The sequence below is a fragment of the Myotis daubentonii genome, chromosome 5 (genome assembly GCF_963259705.1).
Source record: "Myotis daubentonii chromosome 5, mMyoDau2.1, whole genome shotgun sequence".
NCBI classification, from domain to species: domain Eukaryota; kingdom Metazoa; phylum Chordata; class Mammalia; order Chiroptera; family Vespertilionidae; genus Myotis; species Myotis daubentonii.
Genome location: NC_081844.1, coordinates 40,060,768 through 40,083,011, shown reverse-complemented (window position 1 = coordinate 40,083,011; position 22,244 = coordinate 40,060,768). Strand labels below are relative to the sequence as shown.

At 43.3% G+C, this 22,244-nt stretch overlaps 1 protein-coding gene across 3 annotated transcripts in view; it reads left to right on the top strand.

Annotated features, from left to right (window-relative positions):
• The first annotated feature begins 5,999 nt into the window (after positions 1-5,999).
• Positions 6,000-22,244, top strand: part of GALNT7 (polypeptide N-acetylgalactosaminyltransferase 7) — a 134,011-nt gene continuing 117,766 nt past the window's right edge. The window contains exon 1 of one of the 3 annotated variants that reach the window (XM_059697635.1): positions 6,000-6,211. In XM_059697635.1, the coding sequence (XP_059553618.1) occupies positions 6,086-6,211 (126 nt within the window). In that variant the 5' untranslated portion in view covers positions 6,000-6,085. The remainder of the gene's footprint in view (positions 6,212-22,244) is intronic. The other 2 variants (XM_059697637.1, XM_059697636.1) reach the window with 2 other exon arrangements.

Below are 22,244 nucleotides of genomic sequence, written 5' to 3'. Positions count from 1 at the left end.
ATCAGAAGGATGATCAGGAGATTAGTAGGAGGGTGTTGGTGCTAAAACTAAGAAAAGTTTCAGGTAAGGGAACACAGTCATGACAGGGATATGTTCTGAAAAATGCATCCTTAGATGATTTTGCTATGGGAACATGATAGAGTACACGCACACAAACCTAGACGGTATAGCTCACTACATACCTAGGCTATATGGTATAGCACCTTTGTATGTGCAGTCCGTGTGGACTAGGATGTCGTGTAGTCACTGCGCATGACTGTGATGTGCATGAAGGCCTAGGAGTGAGAACCTGACCTGTTTCAGAAATGGAGAGAAGGCCAGTGTCGCTGCAGTTTAAATTGACCGAGGGGAGGTACCTGACCAGCTACGACACTGTGGAGAAAAGCAGAGGCAAGCTCACCCACAAAGGTCTTTGTAATAAATGGGGAGTTTGGGCTTAATTTTAAGAGCAACGGGAAGCTTGCTGAAGAGGTTCCAAACAAGAGTGGTCAGAGATGAAATTCGTTTCAATCACCTCTTAAACGGATGATTAAATCAGAAAAGCACTTCTGAATTGTGAGTGTCCGAAAACAGTGCCGAATTATGAGGAGGTAGTGTCCTACAGTGTTAAATCTAAGAGGACTTTTAAATAAGCATTTTTGCCTTCAAAACACTGTAGGAGACCATTCACCTCATCAAATGGAAGCCATAGCGACAACAGTCTTTTATTTCAGATGAGCACAACTTGGGAGTTATCCGTCTCTGGAGCTTATGATAGAAATAGTCATCCATGTCAGAAAAAAAAAAAAAATTCAAAGGCAAAATTTGACTTTGTTGTATTCCACACAAATACAAATTTGAAAGTGCTGACCATATATTAAGATCACAGGACCATCTCACAATTTCACTGTTGGAAGGGATGTTAAAGATCATTTGGTCTAACTCAGCCGTGGGCAAACTATGGCCCGCGGGCCGAATCCGGCCCGTTTGAAATGAATAAAACTATTGAAAAAAAAGACCATACCCTTTTATGTAATGATGTTTACTTTGAATTTATATTAGTTCACACAAACACTCCATCCATGCTTTTGTTCCGGCCCTCCGGTCCAGTTTAAGAACTCATTGTGGCCCTCGAATCAAAAAGTTTGCCCACCCCTGGTCTAACTCCTTCATTTTACAGATGAAGAGAGTATAGAGTTGTTTTTTGTTTGTTTGTTTTTGTTTTCCAAGATAATCAGAAAGCAGTTTTTAAGATTTGGATTCTTACTGAAAGACTTCAGCATATCATAATGGTAATTGGATTACTACAAATAATAATGGAAAAAACTGGTTTTCTGACGCAGATATTTGATTCCCAATACTATTTCCAAGGCATCAAAATGGCCTCCATTGATCCCCACCTCTTATTATTCACACCCTTGTGCTGTCCCCTCCCACACTGTACCAGACTGCAGCTTCTGTCTTGAATTCTCCTGTGTCCCCCTTGCCCCATAACTCAGATCTCTCACTCTGGTGGAACCAGCAGCCATGTCACAAGCAGCCCTAGGAGAGGCCCATGTGACAAGCAAGTCTGCCACCAATAGCCAGTGAGGAACTGAGGCTTGCCTGTTGGCCTTGTGAATGACCTTGGAATTAGATTCTCCAGGCATGTTGAGCCATGAGATGATTGAAGCTCAGCAGACACCGGGAGAACAGGGTCTCATGAGACCCTGAGCCAGAACCACCCAGCTAAGCCAGTCCTGGATTCCTGACCTTCAGAAATTGCATGAAATAAAAAGTTAGTTTCTTAAAGTGCTAAATTTTGGGGTAATTTGTTATGCAGTAAGAGATAACAAACACTACACAACATCAGTATATGTTTTTTAATTATTTTATTCTTCATTTACAGTTGACATACAATCTATTATACTAGTTTCAGGTATACAACATAGTGATTAGACATTTATGTAAATTACAAAATGATCACCCCAAAATCACTATATCTTTTTAACAAACTTAAACTACAAACACTTTAAAAATATCTAAATATTAATTCTTTTCTAAACAATAAAATACATCTTTAACTTAAAAATACTATCACTAGTGTTCTTTGAAAGAGGTGATTAAATGGTTTACAGAATAGGCAATGGGATATTTAACTGTTAATTTATAGCTCACCTATTCTAATTTAACCAGAGTTCTTGGCAACCAGACATAGTTAAAATTGAGATTTGGCTGCAGATAATAATTGCCCATGGCTACATGTTCCCATTTCAATACAACTTAATTTCTTTCTTTGGTTTGAAGTCTCAGATACAAAAATCTGAATTTAAATTAAACAATCACTTCCTTCTTAGTCCTGAGTAGCCAAAGTAGGATGCAGAATAAGAAGGAAACTACAGTCTACCAGCTAATGATGATACAGACATGTAAAATAATCATGTTTCTAATTAAATAAAACCTCCAGGTAAGGAGAAAAAATAGTTGAAATAGCCCTGACCCCTCTTCGAGGTTTCATCTTCCCTTTATATCCTCAATCCAATTATTTATTCAACATTTTATAAAAAAGTATTTATTGAACCCTTTGTATACACTAGACATAGGGAAACAATGATGAACTGGATAGGCAAGGCTCTACCCTCATAATTTTATCTGGGAGTGAAAAAAGCAATGAAGCAATTACAATGTTATGGTAATTATTAGGGAAGGTAGTACTTACCAGGGTACCTATCCCAGTAAGTTGGTGGGGAGGGACATGGGGGATGAGGACATGAGAAAGAGTGTGGGAAAAGCATTTTGTTAAGGTATCATTTCGGGCAAAAAGAACTCCCTGTACAAAGGCCTGAAGGCAAGGAGATTCAAGATACATTTAGAAACTCAGAAGTTTAGCTTGGCAGGAAGAAGTGGTAAGAGCCCCAGGGAGCGCACTATATCTTTAAGTCACAACCCAAGCATGGGCACAATTCCTTTTGGTGGGGGTTCCCTTTACCAGAGCAGGTGTAGGGGGAAAAGAACAACAAAAAATGTTTAGGCCCTGACCTTCTGCACCCTGTCTGAGAACACCTATTTATATTCCAGGTCCAAAAAGCTAATACGGTTTGGCAAGGAGTATGCACACAGTGGTAAGAATTCTGAAGTTAGAATGGCCTGCTTTGAATCCTAGCTTGAAAACAGTAATACCAACCTCACTCGGGTCGTGTCAAAATGAAGTGAAAATAACAAATGTAAAGCATCTTGCACACGCTAGCTAGGCACCCAAAAAGTTTCTTCTCTCCCACTGTCTTGCTTCTGAGCCCACAGCTGGAAGGTACCATGTCACCATCCGCTACTTATGACCCCATTGGCAGAAGACAGTGGTCTCTTGGCCGTCTCCTATGTCTCTTAAATTCAGTTCTAGTCTACCCTCTGTGAACCCTGGGTTAGAGAAACAAGAAGTATTCCAGCATAACAAGCCCTGTCGTAGGATAACGGTAGCATTCATAAAGAAAAAAGGATTATGCCATACACAACTGAGACTTGCTTATCACATTATCTGTATATCTGCATATGTACTTGACCTCCATTATTCCTTGTGACAATACTGTGAGGTGAGTACTGTAATCACTATTTGACAGATAAGAGTCCTAGGTTCAGAGAGGTTAAGTGACTGACCCTGACCTAATTTTTGAATGTAGCTCATTTTCTAAACAAAGTTGTGTCAACTCTACAGAGGGTGCCTCCCAGGAAAAGTTACAATGGGCATATATTTTGTTATCCTTTTAGTTTCTTTTCAACATTGTTAAGGCTCAGAGAAAGATGGTTTTTACAACTATATGCCCATTCCTCAATGTCTAACTTTGTGTCCTGGCACACATAAATTAAATTCTCTGTGTAAAATTAAAGGGGTGGCAGAATTTTTCCCAAATAGTACTTTTTTTTCTGCCCAAGAACCATCCCAATCATATTAGTGGTAAGTACCACTTTCACTTTTCATACCTGCCCACCATGCTCATAATAGTAAAACTAAAGCTTCCAATTTTCTAGAGGTAGAAACCTGTCTCCTCTGTGAAAATGAGAGCACAAATGAAAGGTTTAATGACTTCCGGTGGACTTTGGTTGCTGATTTCAGATGGAATTATTCCCTCACATGATCAGAATAAGCTCTCTTGAAGGTCATTTGTTTCAAGCCGTCTCTGTTTAAGGAACTGTCTACTTTGCAAAGGAGACCTCCTCATTCCTGCCTTGTAAGGTTAGCTAAGTAATATTTCCCTAAGCGCCCCTTCCTTTCAGTGTTTCTCCAAAGCTGGTGCCCAGATTAGCTGGATCCGAATCACCAGGGTACTTATTAATAGGTGAGCCCTGGGTTCCAACATGGATCTGAGTCTTCACCCAGGAGTGGGGCATTAGCTTTTTACATTACCCAGTAAGTTCAACATGTTATTAGTCAAATATTCTATTGTTTTGCACCAAAAAAAGAGAGATCTTCATTAAAGTCTCCATCATCTAATACTAAAAGCAACTGGTTTTTAACAAGTGGTTGATAACATTGTTGAGTCTGACAATGATTTGTGAAAGACACCTGATACCCCTCCTCCAGGTGGTGTATGTTGGGCTTTTGTGAAATACTATGCACAGTTATTCAGCCAATCAAGATTATACCCAATTATACTGTCATCCGTTCTCCATTTGCCCATGTTGTGCATGTGGATATCATCTCAAGCATTTTGTGTAAATTTGTAAATGTTGGCATTTATAGAATTCCCCAATATACTTAACCCAAACAATGAAACAGGGGAAGTGAGTTTGGTACTATTAATTTATTCATCTTGATGATTCCAATTCCCTACTTCATTCAAAAAGTTAAAACAACCAGGGCTTACTTGTTTTAAAGTGCTAGCAAATATGAGATATATGAGATATTAGGAAAAAGGACCAACTTTCACCATCCTAAAACTTAGGGTATTAAACATTCTGTTCACCTTAAATTAGGCAGTTTCGGGTATGTTACACTAATTAGATAATTACATACACTTGGCCACACAGTAAAGTGATTGACATCTTTACTGGGACATATGGGCACAAAAACTATTTCTTTCAGGGTGCGTCATTTGGCCAAACATTTCTCAGCGTCCTTTCCTGTATAATTCATGTCTCCGGCCGAAAAGGCGTCAGAAAAACAAAAGTCAAGGAACCTCCATCAAGTGGCAAAAATCTGGCCCTCCGAACAGAAACTTACCAGCCCACGAACAAGGCTGATATTGCTGATTGCCACAGGGCTGCCTTTCTTGTCATGGGCTCAAAGGAAAGCTCAAGAAATACCGACTTGCCGAGTGAGCCCCTCCACCCCAGTGATATTTACACATCCCACCTGGGCCTTTCGGTTACAAATCCACCTCCTTAAGGAGCCGTGTGAAAAAGCAAGATCAATAAGGAGAGGGGGGAAAGAAATCCTCCGAGCTATAAATCAGCCACGTGGAGCTGCTGCGGCAGCGGCGGTAGCCCCGACTTCCTGGTTCGCTTCCTGCAAACCCAGCGGCAGGGGGCTCGGGCCGCGGGCGTGAGCGAGGGGAGGGGCCGCCGAGCGGCTCTCGGACCTGGGAGGGGGCGGCGGCTGCGGGATCCTGCGGGGCACGGGCGTTCGGGGAGCCGGGGCCCATCATTTCCATAAAAGTTTGGGAACCTGGAAGCTTTAAGAGCTGAGCTGTGGGGCAAAGGCTAGAGCTAAGGACCACGCAAGACCCCGGGAAAGTATAAGTTAGTTACAACGGGGGGTAGCGAAGGAGATTCTGGGGCCAGCTGGGGAGAGGAGAAGGGGACTGCGGCCCCGGGAGGGGGCAGGTAGGCAGAGGGGCAGCGGGGAGAGCGAGGCGCACGGGTCGGTTGGAGCTCTGCGGAGGCCGCCGGCGGAGGGGGAGTACCGCGGCCGCGGAGCGCGGGGCCGCGGGGCGGGGGTGGAGGCAGGGCCGGGGCAGGGACCGCCGAGGGGAGTTCCGGATCTGGAGCTGGGAAGGGCAGGCGGCGGAGAGGGCGGCAGCCGAGGCGGCAGGGGTGGGGGAGGGAGGAGGAGAGCCGGAGGAGGGGGAAGGAGGGAGGGGAGAGCAGTGGCGGCGGCTGCGCCCGGCTGTGTGTCTCCAGCCGCCGGAGGAAGATGAGGCTGAAGATCGGGTTCATCTTACGCAGTTTGCTGCTGGTGGGAAGCTTCCTGGGGCTGGTGGTCCTCTGGTCCTCCCTGTCCCCGCGGCTGGACGACCCGAGCCCGCTGAGCAGGATGAGGGTGAGTGACCCGCCCGCCCCCTCCGGTGGCGGCGACCTGCAACTTGTTTTGTTTGCGCGCGAGTGGCGGGAGCGGGAGCGGGAGCGGGAGCGGCGGGGTCGGGCGCGGCGTGGGCGCCGCAGCTCCGCAGGTGGTGCGGGCGATCGCTGTCGCCGAGCCCCACGCACTCGGTCCCCGCTGCCCAGGTCCCCGCTGCCGGCCCGCCCCCTCGCCGCCCCTTCCTCCCGCGCTTCCCCGCCCCGAGCACCCCGCGCTGCGGCGGCGGCTCCAGCGGCCGCGCTCCTCGCCGGGACCTCTGGGCGGAGCGGGAGCAAATCGGGTCTCTGGGGGCGGGGGGCGCGGCCGCCCAGCCCCCGACTCCTCGGGGTGGGACCGCGGCGGTGGTGCCGGGGGACGCGGGGTTGGTCCAGGCTGCGGCCTGTGGCGCGGGCAGGCCTGGAGGAGGCGAGATGCCGCCGCTGCCATCGCCACCGGTCCAGCCCAGGCCCCTCGGTCCAGCCCTCCCTCCGCCCACGCCCGCCCGCCCGCCCGGGGGTGCTGCAGCCGGGCTCCCCCAGCCTGCCCGCCGCCGGGGGGTGGGAGGCAGATGGCGCTCCGCCTCCGGCTCTTACGGGCAGCGTCGCCGCCCCCTCCTCTCCGGTGGCTGGTGGCCGGGAACCGGGGGTGCGATGGGCGCGCGGCCTCGTCCTGGACCGGCCCTGCCTCCCACTTCCTTGGCGACGGGAGGGGCGGTTGGCCCGATGGGGGGAGGGAGGCAGAGCGGTGGCCCCCTTGGTCCCCCCGTGGCCCCCTCCTGGGGGGAGCCCTTCTCCCGGAGCGACCTAGCTGTCCCGGGGACGTGCAGCCGGTTCCTCTTCCCGGGCCGCGACCGGACTGCTCGGCCGGGAAAGTAACTTGTGCCGGCGCCGCGCTCGCTCAGCCCGACGCGGAGGGGCGCTGAGCTCCCCGCTGCGGCGCCTGTGTCTGCCGCCCGGAGCGAGTGTTTGTAGCCTGGACACTCCCTCGCCTTACGGGGTGCAGCCGGGCGCCTCGGGACTGTAGTCGCCGAGCCGAGCTGGGGAGGGGCCGCGGGGAATGCAGCTTCGCCTTGGAGGTGACTGTGACTAGGTCACCGCAGGCTGGCGGCTGGCCGGCCTCGCCCTCCGGCCTGACATCCTCGCCCCCCCCCCCCCCCAGGGAACCACTCCCTCCTTCCTCATCCCGGACCCTGGGCAGTGCCCTGGGCCAGCTGCCCCGGGAGGTAGGGGAGGGCGTGGGCAGGTGAGGGCCACCAAGTGGCCAGGGGCCGCTGGAAGAGTTGTGCTCAGTTGTGAAGTGCCTCTTGCAAATATGTTCTGCGGTTGCATCTGTATGATCTCCTCTACTCACTTTTCTTCGGGAAAGTTGGGCATCAGGGAGTTGAGCGAGAAGGCTTTTTCCCTTGAGTAAGAATCTTAGGAGGAGATTTCCTTATTAAGTTCCTGCCTATATGATGACTGGGTTGACTCTTAACGTTTTAGTATCTGAAATTTTTATGGTAGCGGAATCTCTTTAAAATATCGCTGGTGGGTTCCCATCCAAGTCATCTACTTTAAGTTAATGGGGAAAAAAAACAACAAATTTTGCTTTTGTGGTTTTAAGCCTGTCAGCTCTCATGGACTGGTGCCAGCCTTTTTATGATTTTACTTTCAAAATGACTCATGGACCAAAAAAAAAAAAAAAAAAAAATTGAATATTACAATTGTTTGAGAGTATTTGTTTTAAGTCAAATGGCATTTTACAAAGAGCTAGAAATGTGAAAACGCCGTTTTCTGGGAGAGACATTGAGGAGAACTGACAAAACTAGCCACGTTCAAAATGTCCCCCAGTTCAGATAGCAAGTCTAGACCAGTGGTGGAGCATGGGCACCTTACCCACCCCCGAACACATTTTATTGGTGCTGATATGTAAGTACCGAGCCACCATGCCCATTTAATAGCTCTTGGAGGTGGTGATATATTGATTTTGGTCAAAATTACAGCCATGTGCTGCATAATGACATTTCAGTCAACTAGGGACTGCATACATGACAGTGGTCCCATAAAATTATAATGGAGCTGAAAAATTCCTTTCACCTAGTGACATGGTAGCCATGGTGATGTCACAGTGCAGCATGCTAGTCCTGTGATTGTGATGCTGGCGTAAACAAACCTGTGCTGCCAATCGTACAAAAGTGTAGCACATACAATTACGGGCGGTACATAATACTGATAATGATAATGACTGTGTTGTCAGTTTATGTATTACTGTGCTTTTTATCAGTATTTTAGAGTGTGCTCTTTCTAGTTATAAAAAAATAAAACTTTGCTCTAAAACAGCCTTAGCCCTAGCTGGTTTGGCTTAGTGGGTAGAGAGTTGGCCTGTGGACTGAAGGGTCCTGGGTTTGATTCTGGTCAAGGGCACATGCCTAGGTTGCTGGCTCGATCCCCAGTAGGGGGCAGCCCATCAATGATTCTCTCTCATCATTGATGTTTATATCTCTCCCTCTTCCTTCCTCTCTAAAGTCAATTATACACACACACACACACACACACACACACAGCCCCTCATACATGTCCCATTTACCATGTCTCTTGATTGCATCATTTTCTCTTGGGCATGATTTAATCTCATGTTTTGTACAGTAACATGCTATACAGGCCTGTAGCCCAGGAGCAGCAGGTTATACCATATGACCTACATATGTAGTAGGCTGTACCATCTACATGTGAGCGCACTCTATGACATTCGCACAATGACGACATCGTGTAAGGACACATTTCTCAGAAGGTGTCCTCATTCATCATTAATTTGTCAGCGGGTCCAATGTAATTTCGTTTGCCAAAGACAGAAGCTAGCTTTAAGACTTTTCAAACATAATTAACATCGAAAAGAATGCTTATGGATCAGAGGAGCCAAACCCTTTTATTAACTTTGCAGGCAAGCAGTAAGGTATAGAATACAGATTATAAGTCATAAGAGCATAAATAAAAGAACTATCGTCTCCCATTAATGAAAACCAGACTACGCCCTGGCCAATATGGCTCAGTTGGTTGGAGCATCGTCCAGTACACCAAGAGGTGGTAGGTTTGATTCTTGGTCAGGGCGCACACCAAGGCTGTGGTTTTGATCCCCAGTTGGGGCGCCTTCAGGAGGCAACCGATCGATGCTTCTCTATCACATCAATGTTTCTCTCTCTTTCTCTCCCTTCCTCTCTCTCAAAATCAATTAAAAAAAATAAAAAAAACTAAACTAAGAGTTTCTGAGATAAAGCATTAAAGAGATATCTCCTTTATGGAAGATCCTGACCAGTACTCAGATTCTGACCCCCCAGTTTCCCTTACCCTCTGGTTCTTTTACTTTGATTATAATTGTAGATTCCTCCACCCCCTGTGAGACACCTGCCTCTCCTTTAATGCTGACCCACACACGGACTTTTCTGGGTGTCTATAAATGGCCTGAGATAGGCTACAGAAATCCAGTTTATCAAATACAGGTGCTGCCTCTCTTCCAGCAAACTTATACTCATGCTTCTGCCCTGCGCCACTTGTTTTGTACTTTCAGTGTTCCAGGTACTAAAGTTAACGTCTGTTGCAACCTGGTCCTTTTTTTTTTTTTTTTTTTTTTTTTTTTTACCGTGGCCTACTTCCTTGCCTTAGATCACCCTAGGCACTATCCCAGGATGCATTATCCGTGGTCAAGACAAGAGCAACACATTTATCTTCCTTCAATCTCGGGGCCTCTTGCCGTTTAAGGTGAATGGTGTGAATTGTACTCTGTTCAAATTGTACTCTGTTGTGTACGATTTTATAGTCAACAAATACTTCATTTTTGAGTGCCTACTCTATGTCAGTGTTAGTTGTTGAGGAAACACTTCTTGCCCCTAACCTTAAATCTTGCAGTTTAGTCAAAAGAAGAAGAAGAAAGACACTACTAGTAATCAAGGTTCCATAAATCAACCAATACAAATTGTGGTATATGCTGTGAAGAAAACCCATGGGAGGTGTGCAGGGGGTAAGAAATGGAGGAGCTTGGTCATAAAAGGGTTACCTGAAGATAGGGTTTTTGAGTTGAAATCTGAAGATTTGAAAAAGTAGTTGTTGGAGTGGGAGGGGGCACTCCAGAGAGGGACAAGGCCCTGAGGTAGGAGGCAGCATGGTGAACTGAGGCGCTGGAAGAAGATCCGTATAGTTAGAACATGGAGAGCGAGAGGAGTGGTGGGTGAGGGTGCAAAGGTAAGTGGGGGTCTTGTACACCAGGCTAAGGATTAGGTCTTTAGAGCACTGGGGAAGCCATTAAAGGGTTTTTAAGTAGCAGACAACAGTCAGCTTTGTGTTTTGAAAAGATTGCCCTGGCCGCCTGCAGAAAGGATGAATTGGTTTGGAGCAAGAGCAGATAGTAGGCATCCGGCTGGACGTTATAACAGTTCAGGTGGGGCAGGATATTGCTTGGATTGGCAGGGTGACAGTGGAAGTGGAGAAAAGTAAATTGATTCAAGGGCTATTAAAGATACAAAGGCATCAGGCCTAGGGGATTGGATGTGGGGGTGAAGGCGTCAGGAGGCTTAGGATGATAGATTAGTTGTTGCATTACTGAAAGTTCTGAAGACAAATTTCATACATTCTTATGTCCTATTTTATGGTTATGGGAAAGCTTATTTTTTTTGGCTTTGTCCTCCAGATATTATAAGGTCAGCATTGATTAAGACCATCTGTTTAGCACTTGCAAAGTACAAAAAGTTCCTTTCATTAAAGAAATTATATTACCTCCCAGACCGTGTATCCCAGATTTATCCCTGAGTGAGTGTTTCACGTTGAGTCATAAGCCTCTGAAAATAAAGGTTTGTAATGGAAATGTTGAAAGATCGCTAGTGGTTCTAATACAGCACATTCGGTACTGGTGCAGTGGGAGCTGATGATTCTCTGGGCAATTGCTACTTTAGACAAACCATGACTGCCACTTGAGTTCAGAGCGTAAATAGGACAAATCCAGAACCATTCTCAGGCAGAGGAGTTGTATGTGATAGGCAAGCTAAGACTGGCTGAAAGGAGTATCACTTAAACAAGGATGAGTGAATTGATTACCTTGTTACATTCCACCTTATGAAAACCACTTTCGCTCAATGATGATCGGTTGCAGCCTGAAAACTCTGCCCTTGGCCATGAGATTTTATTTCAAAGGGAAGTGCCATGTATACTATTAGGGGTGGAGCTATCACTTAAGCAAAAGAGTATGGTGTCTGAAGTCCTAAGTGGACACTTCTGCCTCAGTTCCCCAGGCAAAATGCCTGAGATTGGTTTTTGTTCTATTTCGCTGTCCTCCCCCAACACTGCAATAATAATAAAAAAAACTTCCCTGTTGCCAAATCTAATAAATTCAAGGTTTGTAGACCTCTTGAAATTAATGCAGACTTTTGTATTCACATATATTCTTCTGAGTTAAGAATCAGAAGCTTTCATGTTTCCTAAAGGTGCCTGTAAACCACTCACTGAACCATTTGGAGGTGGGATTCATGTTTTCTGCTCATGGAGTATCTCCCAAGGTGCTAAGCCATTCACAACCATTCACTCATGACACCCCCATAGGTCAGGACACCTGAATATCTAAACAGTCCTGAGAATTGTTTTTTCTGTCCACTCTGTGGAACTGTTTCCCACCTAGTGGTGAAAAGTCAGCCATCAGACTTGTTACTACCTCACCTTCTTTCCCCCCAGTAAGACCCCATTGGAAAATACCAAGAACCCCTGAAGTAAAAGTCCCTGCTCTCAAGGGATCACATCCTAGTGGAAGAGAAAGAGGCAATACTCACGTGGCCTGGGTTCCTTTCCCTCTTCCTCAATCCAAGCAGTATAAGGAGACAATATGAGAGCTTTCACAAGGATATGTTTCATTAATAGCCAAACCAGTTGGTGATTTGGAAAAGCCATTCAGGGAGAGCACAATTACTAGTAAAGAAAGAATGGAAACTACTGAACAGTCAAATTTGGATAACTATTTTGTGTATTAGGCTAGCTGCATGGAATGAGAGATTAGGTGTGGGTGACAATTTGGGTTCAGCATAAACTGCATTAGATCATTTAATAGTAAATTGGAGTCCGAGAGAGAAAAAATGTATCATGGGAATGAAAATCAGAATTCTGAGGTTAGGCCATTTATAAACAGTATTTGTAAATTCTAACTTCAGAGTTACCGAAAGAGTTGAACATCAAGTTTTGAATAGCTATTGAATGTAAGAAAATGACTTATCTTCAACTTTAACCTAGATCATTGTCTTTGTTCATATTTTGAATTCTGATTTTCATTCCGGAAGAACGAATTTATAATCTGACAAAAGGGAAAAAGAAGTTTAATACAGGGTGTGGCCAAAGTAGGTTTATAGTTTTTCTTGGAAAATAATACAATAGTTAATAAATAATACAAGAATAAACTCTGTTTCACATGCAATTGAAAACCTACTTTTGCCTCACATGTATAGAATTTAAAGTTTCGAGAATAAAATGGCTATAGCTTGAGGCTATGAAAGAAATGATTTTATAGTAAGATTATGGATGGTGGAAGAGGGAGAACGATGAGAAGGTGGAATATATATTAGCAGTGTGGACAAACTTCGTAAGAATCGGAAGATAGGTTATAGACATGGCACTCATTCACTCAAGGAATATTTCAGATAGTTATTGTTTAGCATGTGCCCATCCATTGCTGTAGGTGGTGGAGATAGTATACTGTACAGTGGAGGAGATGGAAAGTTTTTTGTTTTTTTTTAATATATTTTATTGATTTTTTACAGAGAGGAAGGGAGAGGGACAGAGAGCCAGAAACATCGATGAGAGAGAAACATCGATCAGCTGCCTCCTGCACACTCCCCACCGGGGATGTGCCCGCAACCAAGGCACATGCCCTTGACCGGAACTGAACCCCAGACCCTTGAGTCCGTAGGCCAATGCTCTATCCACTGAGCCAAACCAGTTAGGGCGAGATGGAAAGTTTTGACATCACAAAGATGTTACTTAGGGCTTGACCTAAGAATCACACAGTAAGTGTTATGTCTGTACTGACAGCAATCTTCTTTTGATGTATTTTTTCAGTACTTGCCAACCTCCAGCCATCCATACATTCAAAATAACGTATTGAGGGCTTTCTTCCTTGCAAGGCACTGGGGCTGGATGCTGGAGATGGCAAGAACACAAACTCCGATCTCCTCTCATAAGTGAGATAAATGGTGTGAATATGGAACAGTCATAAAAAGGAGATTTTACACAGCTGTAGGAGGTGGATGCTCAGAGGCAAGAGTGAAGAGCATGGCATTTGGCTAGACCTAGAGTATCAGTGGGCTTTTGACAGGTATCGATGAAGAGAACAACATTCTAGACCAGCAATTGTTAATCAGTGTGCTACAAGAATTTTTAAAACACGCAGTACATAACTATTTAGTCAGGGGCACTGACCTCTTTTCCCTTAGATTGTCAAATAAAATGACAACAGCCAATAAAACAATAGCTGTCCAGTGCAAATGAATCAAAATTATATCTATTTTTTGTCAGATCGGCAAAAAATGCATTGTTTGATGTGAACAGAATTTTAGTAATTAGTTTGTGTGCCATGAGATGAAAAGGGTTGAAAATCAGTGTTCTAGACTAAAGAAATATGGTGAGACTAGAAAGAGGTCTGGTTTACCAGTGAAAAGTGGTAGATTTAGGTTTGGAAAAGCAAGTTTGGACCATGTTTTGCAGGGAATTAAGTCGTAGGCTAGGGAACTGGGTTGGGGTTTTATCCAGCAGGTATAAAAGCTCTTCGGAAGTTTTGAAGATGAGTTGAGGGATTGGTGGCATTCATTTTTTTCATCAACTCTTGAGTCACTAATTCACTCAACAAATATTTCAAATATTGATTGCCTACTAAGTATCATCAATTGTCCTAGGCCAGTGGTCAGCAAACTCATTAGTCAACAGAGCCAAATATCAACAGTACAACAATTGAAATTTCTTTTGAGAGCCAAATTTTTTAAACTGAAACTATATAGGTAGGTACATTGTTATTAACTTAATTAGGGTACTCCTAAGGCTTGGGAAGAGCCACACTCAAGGGGCCAAAGAGCTGCATGTGGCTCGCTAGCTGCAGTTTGCTGACTACTGTCCTAGGCATTGAAGATGCCATAGTAAATAATAGCAACGGTAATAGAGAACATACATTGAATCCTTACTTTGTGCCAGCTCACCATTCTACATGTATTATGTTGTTTCATTGAAACAATGGCCCTCTAATGCAAATTTGATATAACCCCCACTTTATAGATAAGGCCACTGAGTTACAGAGAGGTAAACACCTTGCCCAAGGTCATTTACTTAGGAAGTGGTAGAGCCAGGATTCAATCTCAGGTGTTCTAACGTCAGAGCGTTGCTCTCTGGCCCTACCCTATGGTTTTTAATAGCATAGAGGAGACCCTGTGGACTACAAAAAGGGAGACAGACAATAGAGAAGTTATTTCAAATAGCAACAATCACCGTGAAGACAATACAGGACAATATGAAAGAGAAAGGGGCAGCAGGAACCACTCAGGGAAGGTCAGAGAAGATGATGGCTGAAATGAGGCCTAAAGAGTATGAGCCTGTAATGCAGTTCTGAGAAAGAGCATTTCAGACAGAGGGAGCATGAAGTGTGAAGCCTCGGAGTTTGAAAAGGGGGCCTGTATGAGAAATAGAATGAATCCTCATCATGTAGTTTTGATAATATATATACTATATGTAATGTAGACATTATATGAAAAATGATTAAAATACACAGTAGACAATTTTTTTACCCTTTTAGTCTGTGCCCTGGCTGGTGTGGCTCAGTGAGTTGGGTTTGTCCTATGCATGGAAAGGTGGTGGTCTGATTCCTGGTCAGGGTACATGCCCACGTTTTGGTCTCGATCCCCAGTAACGGGTTTGTAGGAGGCAGCCGGTAGATGTTTTTCTGTTGGTTGATGTTTCTCTCTCCCATCAGTGTTTCTCTCTCTCCTTCTCCCTTCCTCTCTCTCTAGAAATCAATAAAAAATAGTGGGAGGGAGGGAGGAGGCCAATGTAACTGGAGCATGGCGAGTTTGGAGGGAATACAGTACTTGATGAGCTTGCAGATGTAGGCAGGGCTCTGGGTTGGATGACAAATTGTACGATCATTGCACTCTGTGAGCTGGTCTTAGATAAACAAAATGAGCAATAACTTGTTTTGGCCACAGGTTTGTGGGCCAGACACACAAATAGCAATTGCAATGGGTGTGACAGAAACTGTATTAACTAAGTCCACTGGGTCCTGTGGGATCACAGAGCAAGCAGCATCTCGTCTGCCGTCAGAGAGCTCATCTTAGGGCAGGGACGAAGGAACTGTGTGCAAAAGCATGAAAGACTGAAGCAAATCCTGGGGACTGCTTGGCTGGAAGATGGGAATGGGGAGTGGAGGGATGGGCGAGAGGACCATAGGAAGATCAATAGAACCTGAACCCTGAACGATTGAACAGTCAGAGCCAGGGTATAAGGAATAATCTAGAATCAGGTGCAGGCTAGATTTCAATGTGGAGAGGAATGTCTCTGTAAGAGAAGATGAGACCTAACCTGGGAGAGGGGCCGAGAACATGAATATGAAGAGAGAGATAGTGTGAAAGTAGAATTCCCCAGGGTAGCTCTTGGGAGGAGGAGTCCTACTGGTTGGCATAGGAAAGAAAGCTGCCTTTAGAAGGACCAGAACTGTCTGGAGCAGTGGTTCTCAACTTCAGCAGGCATCAGAATCACCTTAAGAATGTGTTAAAACACAGATTACTCAGCCTCGTGCCCAGATGTTCCGATTCAGTTGGTTTGCGGTGGGGCAGAGAATTTGCATGTCTGACTAGCTCCCAGGTGATGCTGATGCTAGTGGTCCAGGGATCACGCTTTGAGAAGCACAGGTGTAGAGAATGTGTGGGTTTGGAGGCCGCAAAACAAAACATTGGTTTGGTTTGGGCATATGGTATTTTACAGACTTGGGTCAGTCAAGTGAAGGTGTTTACCAGGTAGATGGAATTCAGAATAGAAGTCGGTATTGGAAGCAGAGGGCCCAGCTCATTGGCAGGAACATGATGTCTGCAGCTCAGGGAGTAGATTGATAGATTAAGGGAGCTCATGTGGATGGAGGAGAGAAACATGGGTAGGAAAAAAGAAACATGGAAAGTGCCTTATTCTGGTGCTAAGAAGGTCCAAGCAGAGGTAAAATGCTTTAGAGAATATTACCCTCTCGAAAACAGGAGCAAAAGGTAATCCCCTTAAGGGTGGGCCAATCAACAATTTCAGATGCTACAATATTTGAGCAAGATCTGATTAGAATTAAGGATGTAGCAAGTGGGTGTGGAAGCAAGTTCACCTGTTGCCAAACTAACCAGTAGTACTTGAGAGGGACTACAGTAGCCTCCTGTCATCAGTAAATAAGATGACCCAGGAAAACTGGATCACATGACAGAAGTTCAAGGGGTGAAGGATGGGTTTTTTTTTTTTTAGAGAACTGTAACTACCAAAGGGGAACATAATCCATTTGGGGTTGTATCTTTTCTGCCTTCATCTCCCCCCAACCATCATTCTGTGTCTGTCTGTGTCTGTATTGACATATGTGTATACAAGGGTGGGGCAAAATTGGGTTTACAGTTGCTTGTATGGAAAATAATACAATAATAATAAATAAATAATACAAAAATAAATTGTTTTGAGTACTCAAAAGTATAAACCTACTTTTGCCCCACTCAAATATATTTTTAATTGAATCATACTCATGTGGTTGTGACCCCTCGGGATATGTTAAGAGGCCTGGTGCACAGATTCAGCCTGATCCCCACAGGCCAGGCCAAAGGACCCCACTGGTGCACGAATCCGTGCACTGGGCCTCTGGTATGCATATAAGATCTTTGGTTAATCTCTTCCCGCCCTCTCCCCTCCCCCCTTCCCGCTGAGATTCATCATTCTGTTCCATGTTTCCATGCCTGTGCATTGAGCATCTGCCCCCTAGGGGTCAGTGCACGTCATAGCTACCGGTCGAACGGTGGAACAGTCGCTTAGGCTTTTATATAGAGAGATGCTATATGTAATGTAGACATTATATTAAAAATATGCTTGTAATACACATTAGGCATTTTTGTACTCTTTAGTCTGAAATCTAGTAACTTGTAAAGCTGTGTTTAGAACAACACTTTAATATTTGAAGTTGGGAAAGAAAAAACAGAATAGCAAAACAGTACGCTCAGCATTTCAGTAATGCTAGCTAAAAAATGAGGTCTGCCGCGGCATTCCAGTTCAGCCTAGTGATCCCGAAAGCAATGCTGAGACAAGTGGAGCTGCAATTACCCAGGGCTTACATCTTTCTTGGAGAGGGAAAAACTTCCAGTTGCTAAGAATCCTGAATATTTCAAAATGAGAAATGTCCTCATTTCTGCCCCATTATAAATTCTCTTCTGGGCTTCCCAGCCTCCGTTGCGTTTTTAAGCATTGCTCCTGAGAAGCATTTAAACATGCCAACAGGGAGACCTGATTGAGTTCACTGAGTATAAGAGCTGGTGCACTGCAACTTGAGGAAAAATTAGCTTTGCATTACCTAATTAGGTTGATGGACTTGCTGCAGAGCACCCTGGTTTCCCAAACCGAGAGGTACAATTAGCTGCAGTATTATATCAATACCAACTAGTCCGCTAATAGGCTTCCAACCCAAGCAATTGGAATTTGTTATTACCAAGGATATTTAAACTGGATGAATTCAGATTAAACCATTGGGAGCAGTTCTGTTCAAGATTAGAATGGAATAGATGACCTAAGCTTTTTTTTTTTTCACCTTTAATCTTTTATTGAGTCCCTGGGTTTAAGAATACATTTGGGCCTCAAGGGGTACGCTGCTCTCTTCAATAGTAAATGTACATGTTTAATGATTATTTGGCTTACACATAATTTTTAGTTCTTGTTTTTATAAAATATTTTATGACATGGGTTAGTGCTTAAATATTGAGGTACTTACTATGAAAATATATATTTACTGGTATGTGTATACTTTATTAAAAGAATTGGTATTAATTAAAGAATAAGTACGTCTTAAATAGATATTAACTGAGAAGTTACCAAAACTTTGTCACTCTATGAGAAGGTGGATATATCAGCATTTCTGTTTTTTAAACTATCTGTAATTATCTTTAATATCTTGATTTTCCTTTTTAATAAAAACATAAAACAAAAACAAAAACAAAAAAACCTGTGATGAGATAGTCTCTGTCATGTGAGGCAGGTTTGCAAATCGCTTTTGTAACTGTGTGGAGGCCTAAGCCTTCTCCAGCGGGAGCCCTTGTTAAGTCTGACGCACTGAGTCCAGCTATTGAAGTGAAACAGTGGACGCGGTTCTCAGTGTAGCAGGAGACCCTTTTAAACAGTTTTACAGAATTTTAGGAATGAACACTTGTTAAGAAGTGATATCATAACATCAGTGCACTATCTTTATGCTTCTGTGAGAATTTCCTTATAAACTTTTTTAGAAAAGCTAAATAGAAAAAATTGAACGCTACAGTACAGTTATACTTTTATAAAAAATAAAGTTGTAAGCCACGATGTTTGAAGTGCTCTAAAGGTTCATTACTTGTCAGTATTTACTGTTGCGCTTGAAATAATTTTAGTCCATTGAAGTAAATATTTCATTTACAGTTTATTAAAATCTGTTATGGAAAAATAGTCCCTTGTGGCCCTAGCACAAAACAAATGGATCGGTGATTCACGCAAATTTCATATTGCCAGAATCCTATATAATGAAAGGCTAATATGCAAATCGACTGGAGAGTGGAATGACTGGTTGTTATGACACGCACTGACCACCATGGGGCAGATGCTTAACGCAGGAACTGCCCCCTGGTGGTCAGTGTGCTCTCATAGGAGGAGTGCCGCTCAGCCAGAAGCAGGGCTCACTGCTGGTGAGTGCAGCGGAGGTGGCGGGAGCCTCTCCTGCCTCCCCGACAGCGCTAAGGACCCCTTGGGGGATGTCCTCCTGCCGGCTATAAAATATACCCAACAGAGATACTCAGATATAGAAAATTGGAAGGGAGGAGCATGATATATAGATTCAATATCTATTTAGATTTATAGTTTATTAGTCAGTTGTATAAACACTTGAAAAATGACTCAAGAACAGTCTGGTGGGGTTAAGTAAATTCAGATATTTTTATTTGCTTGATTGTTTAATGTTGCTATGAAATGTAGGTATTTGTGATGGAAAATATTTGCCTAGAAAAATTTACAATGCAGTATGTTATACTGGGGTTCTTTGTCAATGTCAACCCATGTACCTAATTTAGACATTCTCTAAAATATTTAGCTTATTAGGTATAGGTTTTAGTTATGCTTTCTTGGAATGACTTAAATCCAACCTCCCTCCAATATTTCTTCTGGAAATTCTTATCAGACAATCTGATCATCATGTGTCTTAAAATTTAACTAATCTGACAAAATTAGTCTTTTAATCTCTAATATAGGAAGGTGTCCCATGTAAATCTTAGTATTTGTTACCTTTACAATCTGTTTACAGGCAGTTTTTAAAATCATTTTTATTTTTCAGTTACAGTCGACATTCAGTGTTCTATTCGTTTCAGGTGTACACCCCAGTGATTAGACATTATATCACTTACAAATGCTCATCCTGATAAATCTGGTACTCATCTGAGACCACACATAGGTATTAGAATATTATTGTCTACAATCCCTATGCTGAATTTTACATCCTCATGACTATTCTGTAACAACCAGTTTGTACTTCTTAATCCCTTCACCTTTTTTTTTCACCACCTCGCCCCAACCCCCATCCCATCTGGCAACCATCAAGATGTTCTCTGCATCTATGAGTCTGCTTCTGTTCTGCTTGTTGGTTTATTTTGTGTGTTTTTAGATTCAATTGTTGATAGATATGTTTCATTTTTTACTTTTGAAAGAAAGCATTTAGAACCCACTGTTTGCAAGTCGGCTAACTCTTGCCAGGGTGATTTAAAATGAATAAAAAGCCCATTAGATTTTTGGCAAATAAGCTCTCAATTATGGTACAGAATAAATGACTACAAAGTGCTTTTTAATGTAATGGCCTGAAAATGACTGAAATCTTATTACTTTACACATGCAGATTTTTCTCCTATGGTGGGGTGTTTCATTTTCAAGCTAAAACACCACTGTCGAGATTGGAAATTTTGATCACTTAAAATGTATAATTACATTTTAACATTTAAGCAAAGACTGGTAGAATTGGGAAATATAGGCATGCAATTTCATTAACTGTTGCTCTCTGCATGGTGGCCTCCGAGGAAATTCAAAGTCCAGTATTTGTAAAGAAGGTTGGAGGAGAGTGTTCTTATTGTGGTGGCCAATTAAAGTTGCTCGCAGTCCGGGGAAGTTCTAGTGGGTGGTGAAGAGAAAAATGCTTTTAGCAGATACTGTAGTTTTCTAAAATTCTGTATCCTAAAAATGTGCTAAAAGAAGGTGACTTCCAAATACCTTGGTACATTTTCTGTGTGCAATTAAAATAACCCTTACTCTTCTTTTCATAGTTACCATTTAGACTCTAAAACCCAGCACACATTTTAAAATAAATGTAGCACCGTTGTTAACTTTGGAAATTTTTGAAGAGCAATATCAAACCTTCGAAGATAATAGAGCCCAAAATATCACCCCTTTTCTCAGGGCCTGCTCTTGAGGAAAGCACGGGTGTCATCCAAAGTGTGGGGGAAACTATGTAGAGGCCACGTCAGGATTCTCAAACTACTTCCCCCTGCATCTTCCTTTGAATTCTGAGGGTAGTTTTAATGAATGTGGCTTCATTTTACTTTCCATAAATTGCTACTGCAAGAAGAGTGCCAGCCACTCTTGCTTGAGCATCCTATACTTGTGAATAAGTTGAAGAAAATCACAGCCGACAGTCTAATAAATAGCTTCACGGTCGTACAATCATGTTTCATAAGAGGCAGTTAGCGTCCTTGACCTCTGCTCAATTAACTGCTAACACCAAGAGAAAAGTAAATGTTAAATCTTTGTTATATGTTGGCAAAAATTACTTCCTGACGATCAAGTGAATGGCTTGAAGCATGTATTCTGATTTGCATGTGTGTGTTTTTTTAATCTTAAATATTAGGTACTTGTGTTTAAAAGTAAACATGTCTTATGTGATGATTTATGACTGGAAGGACTGATAAAATGCAGAGAGAGGAGCTAAAAGAACATTGTAAGTGACAAGGAATAGGTTTTTAAAGTTGTAGAAAATCTGAAACTTAAGGTAATTGCAAAGGTAATGTCTCGATATCTGTTCAGTATTTTTGTTTGCTAATGAATTTTGATACCTTTCCTACTGTCCCTTCAGGCCTTCATAAAAATAACTGCAATCTATTGAACTACTTTTTTTCTCCCTTTGGACAGAGGATTCCTTTCTTTGATGGTGAGACATTTGTTGAGTGGTTGGTCAGTTTCTTTGAGTCCTAAATGTGAGAACAATTCCTTCAAGGTTAAAAATGTCAGTCATGTAGCTAGATAAGCCATGCAGCTCGGAAAGCCAAGCCTGCCATTTGGGCACACAGCATGTAGCCTTTGACGGATGAGGCTAGCAGCTTACTCAAAATTTTCTAACACACTCGGGTTGCATTTCCTGAATAGCCCCAATTCTTTTTAATTAAAGATAACTGAAGCTTCACAGTCCTCTGTCATACCCATAACTCTTGTGATGGCTCATTCCTAATGAGAAAGTAGTATATTTCTAAAACGGGTATAATGAACTTTTTTAAACTTTATTCTCCCTTGGTAATCTCTGTACCCCCTCCCCACAACTCCTGTCACATGCCTCGCTTTTATTTTTATTTATTATAATTTTTTATATTTATGTTTATTATTGAAAGTATCACAGATGTCCCCTTTTTTCCCCTGTTGACCCCATCTAGCCTGCACCCACCCACTGCCTCAGGTCTTTACCGCACTATTGTCTGTGTCCATGGGATATGCATATAGATGGCCAAGAGACATATGAAAACCTCATCCAAGAGATG